The following is a 19,573-nucleotide window of genomic DNA, read 5'->3' on the forward strand; positions in this document are numbered from 1 at the left end:
TTCTAATCTAAAGTTTTACCAAACATTCCTGATTCTTAGAATGAGATAAGAAAAGTCCTTTTAACTTTTATTTTGTCTGCAATAGCCAGCATTAGGACCCTGGAAATTATTTTGAAACTTTCATAAACATGAAGTATGTATGGGAGGGGAGGATTATTCACCTTTTATAACTTTTTTATTCAAATTTTAGAGAATCTGGGCCAAAATGTTTCCATGGAAATCCCAGTATCAGAGAAACTCAGAGTTGGAGGGAATATACATATTTGATCACAAATCCATCAATAAAGGGACTACTGATCATTCAGGCCCCACTGAAAGCTCCCCACCCAGAGGACTCTACTATCTCCCCGAGCAGCCCATTCAATTTTGAATCACTTTAAATCTTAGGAAGCTTTTCTTTGATGTCACCTTAACTCTGTCTAAGCACTTTCTGCCCCTTGTCTCATGTTCCAATCTCTAGGACTCTCAGAGAAAATCTACTCCATATATTTCATGTGTCATCTCTTCAAATTACCATTCTTTTTTCTAAGCTTCTCTTTCCCAGGAATAGTCCTCCTATCGATCATCCCTAAAAACCCACTCCAGGCTCCTCCATGGATCCTGGTTGCCCTCTCCTCTCAATGGTCCTCTCAAAAACACTAGTGCCCAGGACTGCATCCTAGTTGGAATCTTACTGGAGCAGAGAATTAATACTCAACTTCTTCTACCCTTCCTTAAGAACGAAGGACAGCCACCAATGTAGCTTAGGACTGTCTGGCTTCCGTGTCACACAGCTTATATTTCCCTGGCACTGTCAGATCTTTTTTTTTAAACAAGATCCTTCTGATCCCCATCCTGTTTTCCTATAACTGGGAAGTTGATTTTTTCAGTTGAAGACTTCAAATTTATCCTTACTTGCGCCTGTCATGCTGACAACCGGACAGGCTGGTGGGAGATCCTGGCTATCACCCCACATCCATTGCGCTTAAATCGAAATTCTGAAGCATGTGTGATGGAGAATGTAGATTAAATCCAGGTCATCTGAATTTGGCTCTTCCCGTGCTCTCTTCTTTTTTCTTAGGTCCTATGCAACTAAGGAAACTTGCTCTGGTTTTCCCCTTCATTCTTCTTTGGGAGTCATAAGCATGGCTAAGTTCAGCCATCTTCTTTCTTCTCTCTCTTGTAGAAGTTGAGAACTTTATATAGATTTGTTTCAAGGTAGACCCAACCGGACTCAGGAGAGGTGATATCTCCCTTTCAGGAACAGTTATATGCCACATGTCTAAGGTTATTTTAAAGATTATATTGTCATTATTTGAATTATTTGCATTTGGGATGCAGATGCGAATTATTTGGCTATAGTGATTAATTGAACAAATTCGCAGGTTTGTGGTGAGTTAGGAATTACTCTGATGGTGTAGTCTTGTCAACAGTTTTTGATGCGACAGACTGCATGGAATTTCTTAAATTACCCTTGCTTTTCCAAAGTCTCCCTGGAACAACATTGGGTTGTGTCTTCTTGATACTAATACTCATATCAGATAAATGGTGGAGAAAACCAGGCATTCTGTTAGCACCCCCAATGATGCTGTCATTGCGCCTACCTGTCTCTAGTTTGCCTCCAAGGAGAGAACGAGACAGGCGGTGTTAGGCATTTTATGGAAATCTAGTCAAACGATATATTCAGCATCACTGTGACCCTCCCACGCATCTAATAACTGCACAACTATGAAAATGAAGCTCTTCTGCCTTACGCTGGAGGTAGTCATGTTGATTTTCTATTCTAGATGCCCATTAATAAGCTCTTTATAATTGTGAAGGATTTCAAAGGAATTCAATTCAAGCTAGCTGGACAAATGTTTACAAACTCCATTCTCTTCTGTCTTTTGAGGAACCAAGATAGCGTTTGCCTTTTTCTAATCTTCATGATCTTTTCTTACTTTTCATTCAGCAGTAAAGACTTCCAAGGGCAGTCAGGGACTATCTTGCCAGATCTTTGCTTACCTTCCATTGCAGTTCTTTGTTAACCACTTTTTTTGTTCTGTCCTTCCCAGTCCAAAGATCATTCTCTTAAATCAATATTGATTTAGTATCCTGCCCCTTGGGAAGACAGCTCAGCTCCCTGAAATGATTTGTAGTCAGTCATTTCAAGTTCCTATAACTGACATCAGCCTCAGGGCAGGAGAAACAAAGTCAGAGCAGAGTGTACAATGATGATAAATAGCACACACATATCTCCTTGCTACAGGCACACTAAATGCCAGCTCTGTCAGCAGCTACCATCAATGGCAAGCTTGCAATTAACCCCTTCCACAGGGCCCCAAAGCAGAAGTCTGAGTGTGACCCACAAATGACTTGAAGACTCGTCCGGAGAACTGGAAAATGAAATGTGCTGGGAACAACAGGTGAGTCAGTGCCCGGTTTTTCCACTCAACATGGCTTGGCTTGACTATGCAGTTGTGGAAGGAGATCCATTTTACTGGATACAAAATATTCTTGGGATGGAAGCCGTGAAGAGACCAAATCCTTTCTTGATGGCATCTTCTTTCTCACTTCCATCATTGCCATCTACTCCGAGCTGGTAATGACCACAAGGCTGAACTTCCCGATTTCCTTGTCCTCGTATTCTGTGCAGCATAACATAGATTCACCTTCCTGGAGTACTCCTTTAATTGCTCTCCCACTCACAATCTTCACGACTCTCCATTGACCATTTCCTCTGGCACTCAAAGTATTTCACAATCTGTTTCCATTATTTGTTGCCTGGTTTTTTATTCCTCCCTTTGATTTAACTAAATTGATTTACTAGCAACTCCAAATGTGCCTTCTGCTTTCCCAACTCTAGACTTGTGTTTATGTCATTCCTTTAATCGTAACTTGCTCCCACCACTTTGTCTGTCAAAAAAACATCCCAGCTAGATGTGACTCCCAACCACAGGCAGACTCCTCCTTGTTCTAAGTTCCGAGACCCTCAGTCTCCCAGAAGTTGCTCGCTGTGGACAGAAGTGGCTGAACTAACTCCCTTAAAGGAGTATGAGCTCCCAGAGGTCTGAGGCAGTCCTACATTTCTTTTATTTCCTCCAGTACTTGACAGAGCTAAATGGAAGGCTGCATTGTGCTGAGGGGCATTTTAGGTTGGCTCCTGAAAGACATGCTTGCTAGTTCTCAGTCTGGGAGAGCTCCTCTCTCCCCGACACTCAGGCAGGGCCGGAGCTATCGTCTTACTTGGCAGTAGTGACCCAATTTATTTCAACAAACCTAGTTAGCATTGACTCTCTGCAGAGCTCTGCATGAGATGATGGTGGAGATGCACCACGTAGATGCAGTTCTTGCATCCATATAGCACGCACAAATAAATAGTTTAAAATCAATCCTACCTGAGTCAGTGAGGAGCAAAAAAGGACTTGGTGAAGTCTCAGGGGGAAAGTTCTAACCAAGACCAAGGGTTCGGGCATTTGAACTGAGCTTTAAAGATCAGGAATAAATATATCTGGAAGGGGGAGAGAGAGGGAGGAGCTTCTGATCTGGGAGAATGAGAGGGAAGTCATGTTTTTTCCCCCGGGTTCTAGCTTTAGGAGATCTCCTTCCCTGCAGTGTCCATTGAGTCAATGCCTCAATATGTGTTCTGCTCCCATTGACCTGCTACCATGACCCTCTTTTATTTTCTAGAAATGTTTGAAGGGACAAATGCTACTCCATCTCCTGGTATATTCAATAAATGGCTTAACTGTCTTCTAAATCATCACTTGCCTCCTCTCTGGTAAAAAAATTTCCAGTTACAGCTAAATCAAGATGTGTTTTTGTCATATCCACAACAGCTGTTGACTTAATCTACTTTCATTCTAGAACCTGGAGTCTATACTGCCAAGGAAGCAAATTAAAAATTTTTAGAAATAATATATGAGCAAGAGGTCAACTGATTATATTTAGAAAAGACTAAGAAAATATTGACCTGGAGAAGACCTGAGTTCAAATCCAGGCTCAGACACTTGACACTAGCTGTGTGATCGTGGGCAAGTCAGCAAGTCACTTACCCTCAATTGCCTCTCCAAAAATTGAATAATGGTTCTAAGTGTTTCATATTTATAAGTTGCAAAATGTGATCCCAACATCCTCTTCAAGTATCTATTTCTATTTCTTGCTCATCAATTTCTCCCCCAGACTTTTTGGTAGCATTAGTTTGGAAAGTACCTTCACGGGACTCTGAGATACAGAGGGTGCAAGAGCTGTTGTAACTGCATTTGCTTTTTTGGTGGACTTTTTGGGAGCTTCTTCCCATGTGACTATTTTCTCACATTCTATCCTAGTGACATATGGAAGAAAGAAGATCGAAGGTAGAAATCGGAAAGTCAAGAATAGAGACAATTCTTATAAATCTATTTCAAATGGGAATTGTCAAAAGTTCTGATGCAAGGGAGAGACAGTACAGAGGATGCTACTAAATTAACTATCAGGTTGGACTGAGAGAACTCCGAGCTTGGCTAATCTGGTTAGTTAATCAGAAATGATTGTCCAAGAGGTCAGAGTGTTAATAGGAAGAGCCGATGCTCCGTTTACCCAAAGGAAAATGATGTACAAGCGATCCTTGCTTCTAAAGTGAAGCAGAACTTTGTTGTGCTGTGATTAGTGATGTAAGTGTGTAGTTGACATTTATAACCTTAAGCTATCACTGCCCTACTTGCTTCAGTTCTTGAATTCTTTAAATGATGGTTTTATAACCAAAACTTAAACTCATCACATTTCCCTTAAACTGGATGCCTATAATCCTGTTAGTTCCTACTCCCAGGCACCCAAATTCAAAATGTGGAAGTATCCAAATCCTTTACTTCTTCTCTCCCCTCCAGCCCCCAAAATCCAATTTGTTACCCAGTCCTGTTAACTGTCCTTTGGACACCATCTCCCCATAGCCATTCCTTCATTTTCCGTAGGTAAATTCAGGATCTCGATAGCTCTTCCTTCTGGTTCTCCTCTACCTTTATTTCCTAGTCAGAATGGTCCCCACCATACACCTGCCACGTGCCTTTTTCATCCCTTGGCTGTGACTAAAGTAGTCACTCTCCCTCTCTCCCTTCTCTGAGGCAATTGGGGTTAAGTGACTTGCCCAGGCTCACACAGCTGGGAAGTGTTAAGTGTCTGAGACCAGATTTGAACTCAGGACCTCCTGACTTCAGGGCAGGTACTCTATCCACTGCGCCACCTAGCTGCACCTTCCCCTGTTTTCTTTCTTTACGGGCATCCACAGCACTACATATCATTCAAAGCCCAGAAAAAGGTCCATAATCCCATGGATGGTCTCTCTGATCTTTGCATTTAGGAGAGAGCTCTTCTGTCTGAAGACTCTCCAGTAGTGCTTATTTTGTTTTTGTTTGTTTGTTTTTGTTTTTATTTTTAGTTTAGTTTAGTTTTTTCCTTTTGCTGACTATTGTTAGTTCTCAGCCTGAGGATCAGCTTAACTAAGTAGAGAGGGTCTCCTCCCGATGTCGGCCACCAGGGTGTGAACTTGTTAAGTAAACGACATCTCAAAGATGGATCACCTATCAGCACAGGTATGATTTTCCTAGACCAAGGGGAAGGGTCATATCATTAAAATCCTGAAGCAGAACGATTCCCTGGAAGAAGAGGAGGCTTGCCACCAGAGCACTGAAGTTCAGATCAGGGTTCTTCCCCTTGTCTGTAAGTTGTTTTTTTTTTTTAATTAGTGTTAGGTTATTTCAATTGTGTCCGACTCTCATATTTTCATTTGGAGTTTTCATGGCAAAGATACTGGAGTGGTTTGCCATTTCCATTTCCAACTCATTTTACAGATAAGGAAACTGAGCCAAACAGGGCTAAGTGACTTGCCCAGAGTTACACATCTAGCAACCAGATTTGAACTCAGGAAGTTGAATCTTCTTGATTCCATGCCCAGTGCTCTACTCATTACACCACCTAATTACCCCCAAATATGTGCTTACAGGGGATCATTAGTATGTTCCTTTCATTGTCAGTTGTTTTAGTTGTGCCTGACTCTTCACGATTTCATTTGGGGTTTTCTAGGAAAAGATACTGAAATAGTTTGCCTTTTTTTCCTCTCCTGCTCCTCTTACAGATGAGGAAACTGAGGGAAACAGGCTTAAGTGACTTGCCAAGGGTCATACAGCTAGTAAATGTCATAGGCCAGATGTGAACTCAGGTCTCCCCAACTCCTGGTCTGATGCTCAACAACCAGTTGCTTGTAAGTGTGATCTTGAGCAATTTACTCCTTTCTGGACTTCAGTTTCCTCATCTGCAAGATGATGAAACTGGATTAATGGATCTCAGAAATACTTTCCAGTCTTCTATCTATGAGCACAGATCCTTTCGTGCATTGAAGTGCTATTAGTTTTCATTTTATCTTGATGTTCCATCTCTCCAACTGTCATTGAACACCTTCAGTGCCAGGCAGAAAGACGCCCTCACAGCCCAGCAGGTACTGAATAAATGCCCACAGTTGAATAAGAGAAAAAAGGTTGGGGTGCTGTCCAGGTCCTGGAAGTACTTTCTGGTATTGGAGAATTAAAGTGTTAGAATGAATGACTCTAGGGGTAGCTCTCATTTATATTATAAAGCACTGAGAAATCAAGGGATAGAGTCACAGAACTAGCATCTGGAAGAGGCAAGAATGGAACCCACATCCTCCTGGCTCTGAGGCTGGCTCTCTGGTCACTAGAACAGGCTGCTTTTCCACAGATAATTTTATCCCCATTTTACTGGTGAAAAAGCTAAGTCCAAGAGATTAAATGGGTTAAGTACTGGAACAGGGACTTGAACTCGTCTGGCTCCATGAGAGTCCTGACGTTTTCTTGTCAACAGTTGCTTTTATGTTTGTTTCTTTCATTGTGAATCTGTGATTTCACAGAGGTGGGGAATTCCCCATAAAGGGACTCCCTCTGCTCAAATAGATTGGGAGCTCCTCTTAACTTAGTCTTCAGAATTATCCAAATGACCACATCAACATCATATATGTGTCAGACCAAGCTTTGAACTCAGGACTTCCTGGCTGTGAGGAGAATTCTTGATTCAGGCTGCTCCTCTGCCTCTAGAACGCTAGCTATAAATCTACTGGATGTTTTTACAAATTGCACAACATGGCACAGAAATGGCCCAAAACAAATACCAAGAGGGTTTGGTAGGTCAGGCAAGGTGAGTATTGGAGCCTCTGGAACTGTCCAGCAGGCTCTATTGCAACAGAATTGCTGTGGATGCTGATGCTCACTCCTTTTTCGGTTTGCATAAAGGGTCTTGGGAAAAAGGTCAAGATACCAAGGAAAGCACAATAAGTGCTTTATGTCGGTGTTAAGTTGTGGATGATGGAGACACTGATGGGGAAGTTATTTGTGCTGAAGGCTTCCTTGTTTGATGAATGAAGGCAGAGCTCACTGCCAGGACTTCCTGCATATCACCACAATGTCTGTTGGTTATTCAAGAATAATATGTTAATGGACAGACACCACCATTACTGCTCTTATGCCAAGTGACAGGTACATGTGAGGGCTGGGTTGGCAGGACCAGAAATATAGAATCTAAGGTTCAGAAGGGACTCAGTGGCCATGTATTTCTACCTGAAAGAGACCTTCTTCAATTGTAGACATGGCAGATGGTTACCAAGCCTTTGGCAGAAGCCCCCCACTTTCCAGGTTAGTCATTCCACTTTTGGTAAGATTTTCCCCCTGACATTAAGCCTCAGTTGGCCTCTCTGCCTCATTGCTTTTGTTTGTTTCTATGGCTAAATGAAGGTGCCTCCCTCTTCTATGTGATAATCCTCCAAATATTGGAAAACAGTGGTCCTGTCCCTTCTCAGCCTTCCTTCCTTCAGGTGAAACAAAAATAAGCTCCTTTGACTGCTCCCGACACATCTGATCCCTTCCTTCCTCACAAGCCTATTCTGTGCTTTTTTTGGATGTGATCTGACTTGATAACATCATCACAGCGCCCGAGCAGAATACTTCAAATGGCATCTCCGCTGCTTTCTCCCTGGGCTCTCTGCCTCTCTCAGGGCAGCTCCGGATGGGAAGAGAGAGACTTCTGAATTGTCCTCCTCTTTTCCTGAGTTCTAAGCAACACTGTGGTGCTTGCTGATGCTCAGCAGAAGAAAGATCAAGTTGTGTTCGGAAAGGGAAGCAGTGGTGACTGAGGAGGAAGTCTTTGGAAGGGAGGATGCTGTTTTAGCTGCTTTTTGAGGAGCATCAATAGAAAAGCCCACAGGATCCTTCTAGCTGACTGAACCTTGTTTCCCTCTGTGCCCGAGTTGCTCTTTAGGAGGGAGCTGGTGCTGAGGGAGATGGTTTATTTTTTGGACCACCAGGCTGCTCTTTCATGTCTAACAGTAGCATACAAAGCAGCTCCTCTGTTCTCCACCCTCGAGCTGGGCTGGGGTGCTGGAGACCAAGGGGTGACCAGAACTGCACCTGTCTGCTTGTTACCATCCTAGAGCACACAGCAGGTGTTCAGTACTGGCATCTGGGTGCCTGCAGGGACTAGGGAAACCAGAGTCAATTTTCGATGACTTGGGGCATTGAGATATGGGGGGGGGCTTTTTATAAGGCAGTGATGGCCCGGCCTCAAAACTAAATGCATGACCGGAGGGCATCAAGCTTACAAAAGGGAGGTACTGCCTGCTGATAGAAGTCAGGTGCTAGTAGGGTGTTAGAACCACACCTCTCTGTAAGCAGCAGAGGAAAAGTCATCTCTAAGTTGGGGGAGAAGGAGAGAACAATTTTTAAGCACCTACTAGGCAAAGGACTTGGAGGTGGTAAAACCGAGAAGAAGCATCTATGAACAGGCTGCCCTGAAAAGACATTGCTGGCCCACAGCCAAAGGCTTGCCTTCATCAGGGGCCTCACTGCCTAGAGAGTATGAAGGAGGCCACAGATCCATCCCAGGACCTCGGAGACAGAAACCCTCATGGACAGGGGCAGCCACTGTCCTCCCACCTGGTGCCGGCGGGTGCCACCTGCTGCCCAGCAAAGCCTCAGAGGGCAGGGGCAGCCACTATCCTCCCACCTGGTGCCGGCGGGTGCCACCTGCTGCACAGCAAAGCCTCAGAGGGCAGGGGCAGCCACTGTCCTCCCATTTGTGCTGGCGGGTGCTACCTGCTGCCCAGCAAAGCCTCAGTGGGCAGGAGCAGCCACTGTCCTCCCACCTGGTACCGGTGGGTGCCACCTGCTGCCCAGCAAAGCCTCAGTGGGCAGGGGCAGCCACTGTCCTCCCACCTGGTACCGGTGGGTGCCACCTGCGGCCCAGCAAAGCCTCAGAGGGCAGGGGCAGCCACTGTTCTCCCACCTGGTACCGGTGGGTGCCACCTGCTGCCCAGCAAAGCCTCAGAGGGCAGGGGCAGCCACTGTCCTCCCACCTGGTACAGGTGGGTGCTACCTGCTGCCCAGCAAAGCCTCAGTGGGCAGGAGCAACCACTGTTCTCCCATCTGGTACCGGTGGGTGCCACCTGCTGCCCAGCAAAGCCTCAGAGGGCAGGGGCAGCCACTGTCCTCCCACTTGTGCTGGCGGGTGCCACCTGCTGCCCAGCAAAGCCTCAGTGGGCAGGGGCAGCCACTGTTCTCCCACCTGGTACCGGTGGGTGCCACCTGCTGCCCAGCAAAGCCTCAGAGGGCAGGGGCAGCCACTGTCCTCCCACTTGTGCTGGCGGGTGCCACCTGCTGCCCAGCAAAGCCTCAGTGGGCAGGGGCAGCCACTGTTCTCCCACCTGGTACCGGTGGGTGCCACCTGCTGCCCAGCAAAGCCTCAGAGGGCAGGGGCAGCCACTGTCCTCCCACCTGGTGGCCAGCCAGCAGGTTCATCCTCTTTCCTCCCTCCCCTGCTGCAGCCGGTTCTGCCCATCCCTGGCAGGAACAACAGGGAGCTTCCCTGGACAAGCTGGGGCTCCTACCTCTGGCCTGGAGACCGGGGCCGCAGTTCTCGTGGGTGCCGGGACTGTCCTGCCTCACGGGCCACGGCACCAGCTGGCACCGGCGCCATTTGTGAGTTTTCCACCTGGAAGAAACCCGTAACTTGAGTGAGTGGTTAGGCGGAAAGTGCGGAATCACAAGCACCGGGGCCAGGCTTTCTCCCCTCCTCCCCGGAGCAATCTGGCCACGCTGGGCCTTTTTTTGCTGATTGTAATGGAGGACTCGTGGCCGGGCCTGTGGAATAGCAGGAGGCGCCCTGGGCCCCACCCGCGGCACCCTGGGCCCCAGCGGCCGCTCCCCTGGCACCTTAGAGTGCTGTCCTTCCCTGGGACTCGGAGTCGGGAGTCCCGGGTCCCCACTAGCGGTAGAAGGCAGTCCCAGAATCATGGACTGCAAGGGATGGAGGCCTGAAGAAGGAGAAGCTGCAGACAAAGGAGCAGTTCCCCGCCCCCCCCAAAGCCATCTGGCTGGGGAAGCCCTGCGGAGGCCTTGTCCGGCCGGGGCCGCTGACTACCACTGCCCAGCCCCTGCCTGCTCTGGAGGGAAGCAGGAAACGAGCCGGCTCCGGAGCTCGACGCTTCTCGTTTGCCGGGGAGGGAGCCTCCCTGCGCCCCCCGGGAGAGGGACTGGCTGCCGGGGAGCTCCAGCCCTTCTCTTGGGCCGGGAAGTCCCCAGGGGTCTGACTTTTCACACCTTACTAAAGGCGGGGCTTTTATGATTCTTATACAGATGAAAGAGGCTGGGGGGGGAGGGGGGATAAAGTCCCAGGCCCAGCTCTAATCCCGGGGCCTTGGCAGCGGTCCCGCGGTCCTGCAGCGCCGGAGCCTCCGGCTTCTCCTGTGGGGGGAACCTCAGCACTTGCTTCAGGCTGCGGCTCCGGCTCTAGCCTCGGAAGGTGCGAATTGTCCCTGCTGTTTGTGAGGGATGGGAGACTAAAGGGGGCGCTGGGCAGGCCTGATTCGCTTTCCCTTATGGGCTCCTGGCCTCGGGGCGCCTCCGATCCATCTTCCACGCCTGCGCCCCATTGACCCTGCACCGGCAATGCCCTTTCCCTCTTTTCGGCTCCCAGAATCCTCCTTTTCCCTCAGGGCTTGCGGGCGCTTTCCTTCGAAGGCCTGGGACTCCCTCCTGCTGGAAGGGCGCTCCCCTTCCCTGAAAGTTCCCCGGCCCGGAGGGCCCCAGCCTCCAGCACAGGACAAGCTCCGGGAGCCCGGCTCAGTTAAGGGCCAAAGGGCTTGTTGTTGAAAGCGTGGAGGACAGGTTGGGAGCGGGGGGCGGGGGGAGCGGGAGGGGGGTCCGGCCCCGGGGCCCAGGCTCACCTGAAGCTGTGGCAGACCTCCGGGGCCGCGCAGTCCCTCTCCTCCGACAGCGTGTCCAGGCAGTCGCGGCCTCCGTTGGCCGGCAGCTGGATGATGACCCGGTGCCGGGACTGCTTCTTCACCGCGGCGGCCCCTGCAAAGAGCCCAGGAGAGTGGCCTTTTAGGCTCCCGCCCCCGCCCCGGGACCAGGGTCCGCAATCAGCTCTGGGGAATGCCTCCCCCCTCCCGGGGTTTCCGTCTGGGGAAAAGGCCCAAATGAAGAGCAAGCCACAGGGCCCCGAGCCGGCGCCAGCGGAGGCGGCCGCGGCCCTTTCCAGGAGCCTCTGAGCGTTCCCCTCCTCCAGGGAGCCCGGGCCTGCCGGGTCACGTTGGGGCAATGGGTCCGTGCTCCGACAGAGAGGAGGCGGCCTCCCCTCCTGCCCACGGAGAACTGGCCGGGGAGCCGCCTTGTTTCAAATAAAGTGTGAGAGACAGGCCCAGGGGCGCAGGCGGGCGAGCTTTGGTAAGAGCCCGGGCCGGGCCGGCGGGAGGGCCGAGGAAGGGGCCGGGGACAGGGAGTCCGGCTCCGGTCCCGGCGCAGCCGCCCGGGGCCTTGCCTCCCCCCCCTCCCTCCGGGTCTCATGGAGTCAAGGGAGCGCAGGGCCACTGCTCTGGCACCGGAAACAGCTCCGGACAGACGAGGAAGCCGAGGCCCGCAGAGGGCGAATAAAGCCGCCGAGGCTGGGGGGGGGGGGCTGCTCTCGGCCTCCAGCTGTTTCACAGGCTCTGAATCCCAGTCCGTCCGTGTCTGCGTGGATGGGCGTGGGTATACAGGATACGTAATTCTGTCTCTGGCTGACCCCGGGCCCTGGGACGCCCCCCAGGATCTCTGCGGCCCAGAACACAAGTGCTCCCACGCTTCAGGACCGAAACCTTTCCCGAAGCGCCAGGTGAAACGTCCCAAAGCCCCCAGGGGGGCTTCCAGAACAAGCGCGGGCCCGGCGCGGACAAGACGGGGCGCGCCCCCGAGCCCCAGCCTGCCCCTGCTCCCGGGCCGCGCCGCCTTCCTGGACTCCGTCCCCGGCTGGGAGGCGTGGCGGATCTCCCCCCCCCCCCCCCCGCACCCCGTGGGCCGCGTGGCCACCCCGCCACGGCCGCCAGGTGCAGCCCGTCTCCAGCCCGGCTTTAACCGTGAACTTGGGTTTGCTGCTGACGCGCGGGCTGCACAGCTGGCGCCGAGGCGCTGGGGCCGCGGGGGGGAGGGGGGGGGGAACTAGCGGAACCGGGCACTGGCTCTGCTGGCAGCAAATATTGAGAGCAACAGTTGGAGCCGCGTGGATTTTATCATCAGTCATTTTCTAATCAGAGCAGTAGGTGGCACAAGGGTTAGGGCGCTTGGCTAGAGCCAAGAAGAGCTGAGTTCGAATTCAGCCTCATTTCTCAGCTGTGTGAGCGCAAGCCACTTAACTTGTCTGCCTCAGTTTCCTCGACTGTAAAATATTCTCCCTCCCGCAGGGATTCGTGATCTCCATGATCTCCAGTGAGACCATGTTTGTGGATGCTCTACTATCCCTCGTTCTCTTCTCTCCCGGCATGAAAGACAATCCCGGCCCTGAGGGGGGGAGCGTCCTTTCTCCCCCCCCCCCCCCATCCAAAGCTCGGAAGCCGGGGCTTTATTAGCAGCTTGACCCTGGCAAGTAACTCTAGTTCTCCCAGCCTCAGTTTAAACATTGGATAAATCTAGACCCACTGCCCGGAGCAGGCAAAGAGCTTTATAAACCTTAAGGTGCTAAGAAAAGGTTTTTAGTGTAAGTAATTATTTATACTAGATTAGAATGAATTATACTCGAACCCGGGCCCAGGTGTGGTCAGGCCTGAAGTGACATGTGGCCTCAGGCTCTCTGTCTCTCCCTTTCTCTGTCTCCCTCCATCTTTCCCTTTCCCCATCTCTTTCTCTCCTGGCTTTCTCTTTCCCTCCCTCTTTCCTTGCTCTGTCTCTGTCTCTCTGGGTCTGTCTGTGTCTGTCTCTCCTTCCTGTCTGTCTCTGTCCTGTCTGTCTCTTGTGTGTCTCTCTCCTTCCTGTCTGTCTCTGTCCTGTCTGTCTCTTGTGTGTCTCTCTCCTTCCTGTCTGTCTCTTGTGTGTCTCTCTCCTTCCTGTCTGTCTCTGTCCTGTCTGTCTCTTGTGTCTCTCTCCTTCCTGTCTGTCTCTGTCCTGTCTGTCTCTTGTGTCTCTCTCTCCTTCCTGTCTGTCTCTCCTGGGCAGCCGTGCTCTGGCTCTGGGTAGAGATTCTTCTCCTCTTCTTTCTCTGCCTTGAGCTGGAGGGCCCACATGGTCTCGTATTAGGAGCTTGGCTCCTCAGCTAGGAGATGGTCCAAGTCTGTGCTCCTTCCAGGGGTTCTGTGTGTCATGGAGGGGCACTCGGGCATTGAGGAGGGAGCCGTTGAGGAATGCCCCCAAGCAGATTGGCTGGGGCTGCTCTGTATTTTCCAAGGGTAGAAGAGTTTCTGGGGCTCCTGAGCGGTTAAGAGATTTGCCCACAATGCCACAGTCAGTGGTGTCTGAGGCAGGACCTGAACATCCATGTCATCATTCTCCCTGAGAAATGGAGGTTGACTGGTCTTGAACCCAGGTCTTGCTGACTTGCTCCATATTTCAGATGTTCCTCTTTAGAATCATAGCCTCGATTTATGGAAATCATTTGGTTGGTTTGACCCAAGTGGATGAGAAGTGCCTCTCCATGTGTGGACTGTTGTGGGTGCTCATTAAAACTCCCCCTTCCTGGCTCTCTGCTTGAAGGGGAGTGTCCAGAGTCACGACAGTTGCCTCCACAAACATCCCTCCGGCCTTGAGCAAATCCACACTTGACCCCCGGATTTCTGGGTCTGAAGCAGGGCGCCAGTTTTTTCTCCAGATGACAAAGAGAGAATCGAGGCACTTGAATGATTTCTGCTTGGAAACCATCTTTTATTCAGATTTGTGGGAAATCTCCTTGAGCACCATTCAGGGCCTTGCAGGATGCTTTCAGACCTCGTCCTGACCAGTGTTGAGCTTATCACAGAAGGTGTCTCCAGGCCCATGTGGGGGAGGTGGGACACCATCCTCAGTGACAGAGCTGCTCCCAGAAGAAGCCGCTCCTTTCCTCCATTTATCTGCAGGATTCCCAGGTCACACTTTCTCTCTCTCAGATGCTGAAAAAGAAGCAGCCTGCTCCCCATTTTAATAGGCCCACCACTGCAGACAGTGCTTAACAAATTTAGAATTACCTGCAAAATCTAATTAGAAAGAAACATCCCGTCCCCACATTAATTTTCTGCGACTATTATCTCTCCTAGGATGCCAAACTTCAGTTAGCATTTTTAATTGTGGGTTGCCCTCAATGTAATTTCCCTGGAACATCAATTATTCACACTCTGTACACAGTAATGAGAAAACTTTCTCTAGGCCACCTCTGGGTCTTGCTCCCAAGAAGATGACGGTTTCCATCCCCATCCCACATCCCCATCCACCACCTTGCCAGTCCACAGCCACCCCTCCTAACCCACCACAGGGACATGCTGTTGGCTCAAGATGCTGGTTATTCTTTCTTTGGGTTCTTGGCCTTCAGCCCTTGGTGGTTGCAGGGGCAAAGATTCAGAGCGGAGAGAAGTCTTAAAGGTCACCTGGATCACCTCTCCTCATCTGGCTAATGAGCTGATGGAGGCTCAGAGAGAAGAAGGGAGGGGCCCGATCCTAGCCATGTGCTGTCAGGAAGGGATTCAAATGGCCATCCTCCTCTCCCTGGACCAAGTTGCCTGCTCAACGGGACCTATGTCTCAGGATGGGACTTTCCTCAGAAATGATTTGGGATAGTTGAGATTCCCAAAGAAGGAATTGAAAGAGCACAGAGCAGATCCTTGCTGAACATTTGCTGAAAGTTATTGGAGGAACGAAGACTAGGGCAGAGCAGTGGGAAGTGCTGGCTTTGGAAGTCGACTTGGAATCTTGGCTCTTTGAACTTGACCAGGATGACCAAAGTAAATCCCTTTTTCTCTGGGTCTCGGCTGTCTCTCCTGTAAGGAGGAGGCCATCCTCCTTCTAACTGTGTCATTCCATGGGACTTATGGGTGCTGGGGCTTTGCTCATTCCAGGAGAGAGACGCTCTCTGCTCTTCCGATTGTCAGACATGGAGCCCAGGGACCAGGAATACAGACATGTGAACAGCCTTTACCACCACAGCTAATGAAAAGTCTTTTGTCAGTGACTGGAACAGAGCAGTAGCTTAATAGTGTTTGTTGATTGACTGATTGAGTGACCTGACAAAGTCTTGAGCTAGAAAGCTGGGCCCTGGGGCAGACTGAGTAGGGAGGAGGTATGCAGAGAGCCAGCCGCAACTGCTCAGACAGGCCAGAGGGAGGAGGTAGCAGGCAAGGGAAGGCAGAAAGTAGGGCAGGAAACAGATGGGAGTCTTCCCTTGTGGCTTGGTGTGAGAGTGGCAGAGGGCCATGATGTACAGGAATGGTAGCTGCAGGCTTGTCTGGGGAAGGAAGCGCCTTTGGAGAGAGCTCTGAATGGTCACTGACTCAAGTATAGCTCTGCTCAAAGATTCTTGACAGACTATATTTATTTAAAAAAAGATTTAAAACAGAATAATTCCACGCATTGACTCACTGACCCAGCTGTTCTCCATGTTGGCCGTCTTATCTTAGTCATTTTATTGACTCAGAGCCATTTAAAAATGGAGAAGAAAGAACACATTGCTGGACCATCCCGGGAGAAGTGGACCAGGAGCCCCCATATCGTATCCATTCGCCAAGATTTTCTCTGAGAGTTCTTGATCTATTCCTTCTGCTTTGGGCTTTGGGGCTCAGCCTAATTTTCTTTTGCTTCCTCCCCTCCCCCAATTAAACAGAAATTAATATCAAATGAGTTGCTATTAGTGGCCTTTATTAAGCACCAAGGATCGAATGACATTTTCAGGCATCTGCATTGCATGGAACAAGCTCAGCCTTTGTAATAATAAGTGACAGTAACTAATCACCAATTACCAGGGGCATTAACACACAGCTCATTACCAACCCAGCTAGAAGGAAGGAATATTTAGAAGCTTTAAAGAAGGAAAAAAGGCCAAGATGAAATATCTGGAGAAGAGGAAGAGGCTAAGCATTCACTCTCACATCGTCACTCTGTCCTTTGAGTCTTCTCTTGCCTCATTGGATCCTGGAGGTGATCTGGACTCTTGGAGGCTCCTCCAAAGTCCTGATGGTTCTCAACAAGCTGCTAAGGGGCTGACGGGATGCCTAGGGATGAATTGTGTCTGCTGCCTGAGGACCAGCCTCATCCAGCTCAGAAAGACTCATAAGCTGTCTCTATGGAGTGAAATGTTTTTTGGGTCCCAGCAATTCACAAGGAAGGAGGGGCTGCAATTTGTCCCAGGGAAGAGAAAGCACTCACTGAGGAAACTGTGAGACTATTGACATAATCATATATGCACAAAGAAATACATACTTTGCAATAGTCTTAAGAGCACGGTGGGAACCTGGAAAAGATACATTGGATCTTTTGGGATGGATTGGCCAGTTTTGTTATTTAAGTTTCTTTTGTCCTTAAAAGTTAAATTAGATCCAAACAAGAAATTTTGGGGCGTGACCTGATTGGATCAAATAAGCAACACACGTCATATTATAGATTTCCTAATAACTATAAAAGCCTTCTAATACATTTGAAGTTAATAACCAAGATTATTGTATTTCTACAAATGGGAACTGGAGTTGTAGGTTGACAGGTCCCGAGATGAGCCTGGTTCCCAGGGAGTGCTACCTTTTCCAGATGCTAAAAGGGGAATTGAAGACAAGTCTACCTTCCTACCCCCAAGCCCTCAGAGAGCCATTCCCAAGGGAGACACGACCTCAGAAATGATCCAGCGTAGCTCTTGGATTTTACAAAAGAAGGAAGCGGAGGCCTGGGATCCTAGAGGAGAGTTCATTCAGCTCTTACTCATAATGCATCAAAAAGAGCCACTGTACTCAGAAGTTCAGAAGAAAATAGAGAAAAAGGAGCCCAGATGAACAACTTGCCCAGAATCACCCAGGTCCTGGAACCTTGCTCCAGGTAGAAGGTAGAATCCATTCACCGGGTCCAGCTGCTTTCCTATTTGCTATATCATAGAGCCACGCTCTTTTGGAAGGGTCAGTTGGCTGTTCCCCAAAGCTCTGGCTTCTTTGCCATTGAGCTTTCAGAATCCTGCTTTGTCAATGGCAGGATTTTCGGTAACTCAATAACTGGACTGGTTCTACTCTCTATTGGGCTGCTGGAAACATGGGTCTGGAGCTCCGACCGGCGGTTTGAGCTAGGATTTGGTGATGTGTTGTGGAAGCTTCCTGCATACACAGGATGATGGAAGTCATGGGAACTTTGGGGGACACCAAGAAAGATTGGGGGAATAGAAGAGAAAGTGGTTCCATCAACATCCAGAGGGATACCTAAATCTCAGGGGAAGGAAGATGAGGAGGAAGCAGGGGAAGAAGATGAAGATAAAGAAGAAGCAGAAAAAAAGAGACAAGCATCGCCAGAGCAGTGGAACTCTGAGTGTGAATGTCACAAAAGGCAAAGGATGTGTGGTGGGTCCTGAGTGTCACACATGACACAAATATCAGAGAAGAGGAGGACATCAGAAAGGCCCCTGGATAATGGCCCGGGAATGCAGGCCATTTTGTTTATGTGTAGAAGGACCATGTTAAAAACAGCAAAATCCCCAGCCTCCTGTCCAGTTATCGCTAGCATCACATCTTTTTGAAAGGCTGGTTGGAAGGTGAGGAATAACGGCTGGCATTTTAATATTTCTAAAGCCCATTAATATATCGTCTCATTTTAATCCTTACTACAACTTGTAAGGTGATGTTATTAAACCCATTTTATAGAAGAGGAAACTGAGTCCAAGGGGAGAATAAGTGATCCATCCAAGGTCACAGAGAGAGCAAATTAACAAGGCAAAATTGGCAAATGTCATCCAGCTCTTTATCTGATACACCTAAGAACCAGCTTTCTTCCTCCTCGCTGAGCCCCAGCATTGATTCTAGGGACGATTTTGTAAGACCACATGTGCCCCTTTGCATTATCTCTAACTGATGAAAAAATCCACCACAATTATATCTGTGACGCCTCCATTTTGATTCATATCCCTAAAACAAACGGAAACCAGTCATCACCTGGTATTATATCATCTCGACTATTATTTTAGGAGTTAACTCTGCAACCCTTGGAATCTGATGGGGGAGAGGGGAAAGTTCATGAATTCAACCCAATGGCCTCAGCCAGAGGAACCCAGAGCCCCTTCTTCAGCAACCCATCCCCAGGGATACCTTCTTTACAGGTGGAGGGGCATGGCGTCCAGTCGCTATATGGAGTTACGATGCAGTCTCTTCTACAAGGAAGTAGACATGGCCTCATTGTTTCAGGTCGAAGGTTCTCAGGGCACCTGGAGGTAGCAAGACGAAAATCAGGTTAATAATAACATCCGTTGTTGTTGTTTGGGCTTCATCCCCTAAGAGGACCATGACATCAGGGAGGTGAAGCTGTGACATGCAAGTGAATTGGATTGGAGGGAGGGAGGGCTGCCCCAGGTCACCTGGCTCAATGTAATAGCATGAATAAGGGTAATATCTGACTAACAACTATTTAGGGATTATATCAGCAGCTCCTGGTCTTTCTAGATTTCCAGAGTTTGTAAAGGGCTTCTTGTGATCTTTTAACCACTGGGATTTTTGTTTTTAAACATACTCAGACTATTATTCTCCTCCTTCCCATGAGAATCATACAATGAGATGAGAGCTTCTGAAAAGGCCCCAGTCTAGATTGCCGACAAGGGATCCTAGATTCTAGAGTGGTTGGAACCTTGTAGATTTAATGTCCAAAGCCCTCATGTTATGGATGAGGAAAAGAAGATTCCAAACAGGGAAGAAAACGCCTTGTCTGAAGTCAGGGGGACATAAGTAGCCAGCACAAGATTCATACCAGCTCCACTGACTCCCAGACCTTTCTCTCTCTCCATTTATTATCCACTGGTGGTCTCTTTCCATCTTGCCGATGTCATCTTTCGTGTCTGGTTGCATGTAAGCACCCAGTGACTTTCCCAATCCACTTCTTTCCTACTTTCAGACTTTCAGTGTCTGCTTTGGAGTTAGCAACATGGTGTCCACTGGGCATATAGCTGTGGTGATTAGGGCCCCAGCAGGTGAGGTACTCAGTATGGTGGAAGAAACATGGCTGGAGAATTCTAAAGAGTTCTGAGTTCTACTCCTGCCTGGCAGGAGCTTGCGAACCAACATCTGTCTGATGAGGAAACTGCTCCATCTTAACTGGGCATGAGACTTTCAGATTTCTCCCTCCAGGACGCCTTC

General features: G+C 49.2%; 1 protein-coding gene across 1 annotated transcript in view; it reads right to left on the reverse strand.

Annotated features, from left to right (window-relative positions):
- Positions 1 to 19,573, reverse strand: part of THSD7A (thrombospondin type 1 domain containing 7A) — a 308,918-nt gene that overhangs the window by 57,175 nt on the left and 232,170 nt on the right. Inside the window, 3 exon segments of the mRNA XM_074270637.1 lie at positions 9,881 to 9,984; positions 11,219 to 11,351; positions 18,536 to 18,651. Of these exon segments, the coding sequence (XP_074126738.1) occupies positions 9,881 to 9,984; positions 11,219 to 11,351; positions 18,536 to 18,651 (353 nt within the window).

The sequence above is a fragment of the Sminthopsis crassicaudata genome, chromosome 5 (assembly GCF_048593235.1).
Source record: "Sminthopsis crassicaudata isolate SCR6 chromosome 5, ASM4859323v1, whole genome shotgun sequence".
Classification (NCBI taxonomy): Eukaryota; Metazoa; Chordata; class Mammalia; order Dasyuromorphia; family Dasyuridae; genus Sminthopsis; species Sminthopsis crassicaudata.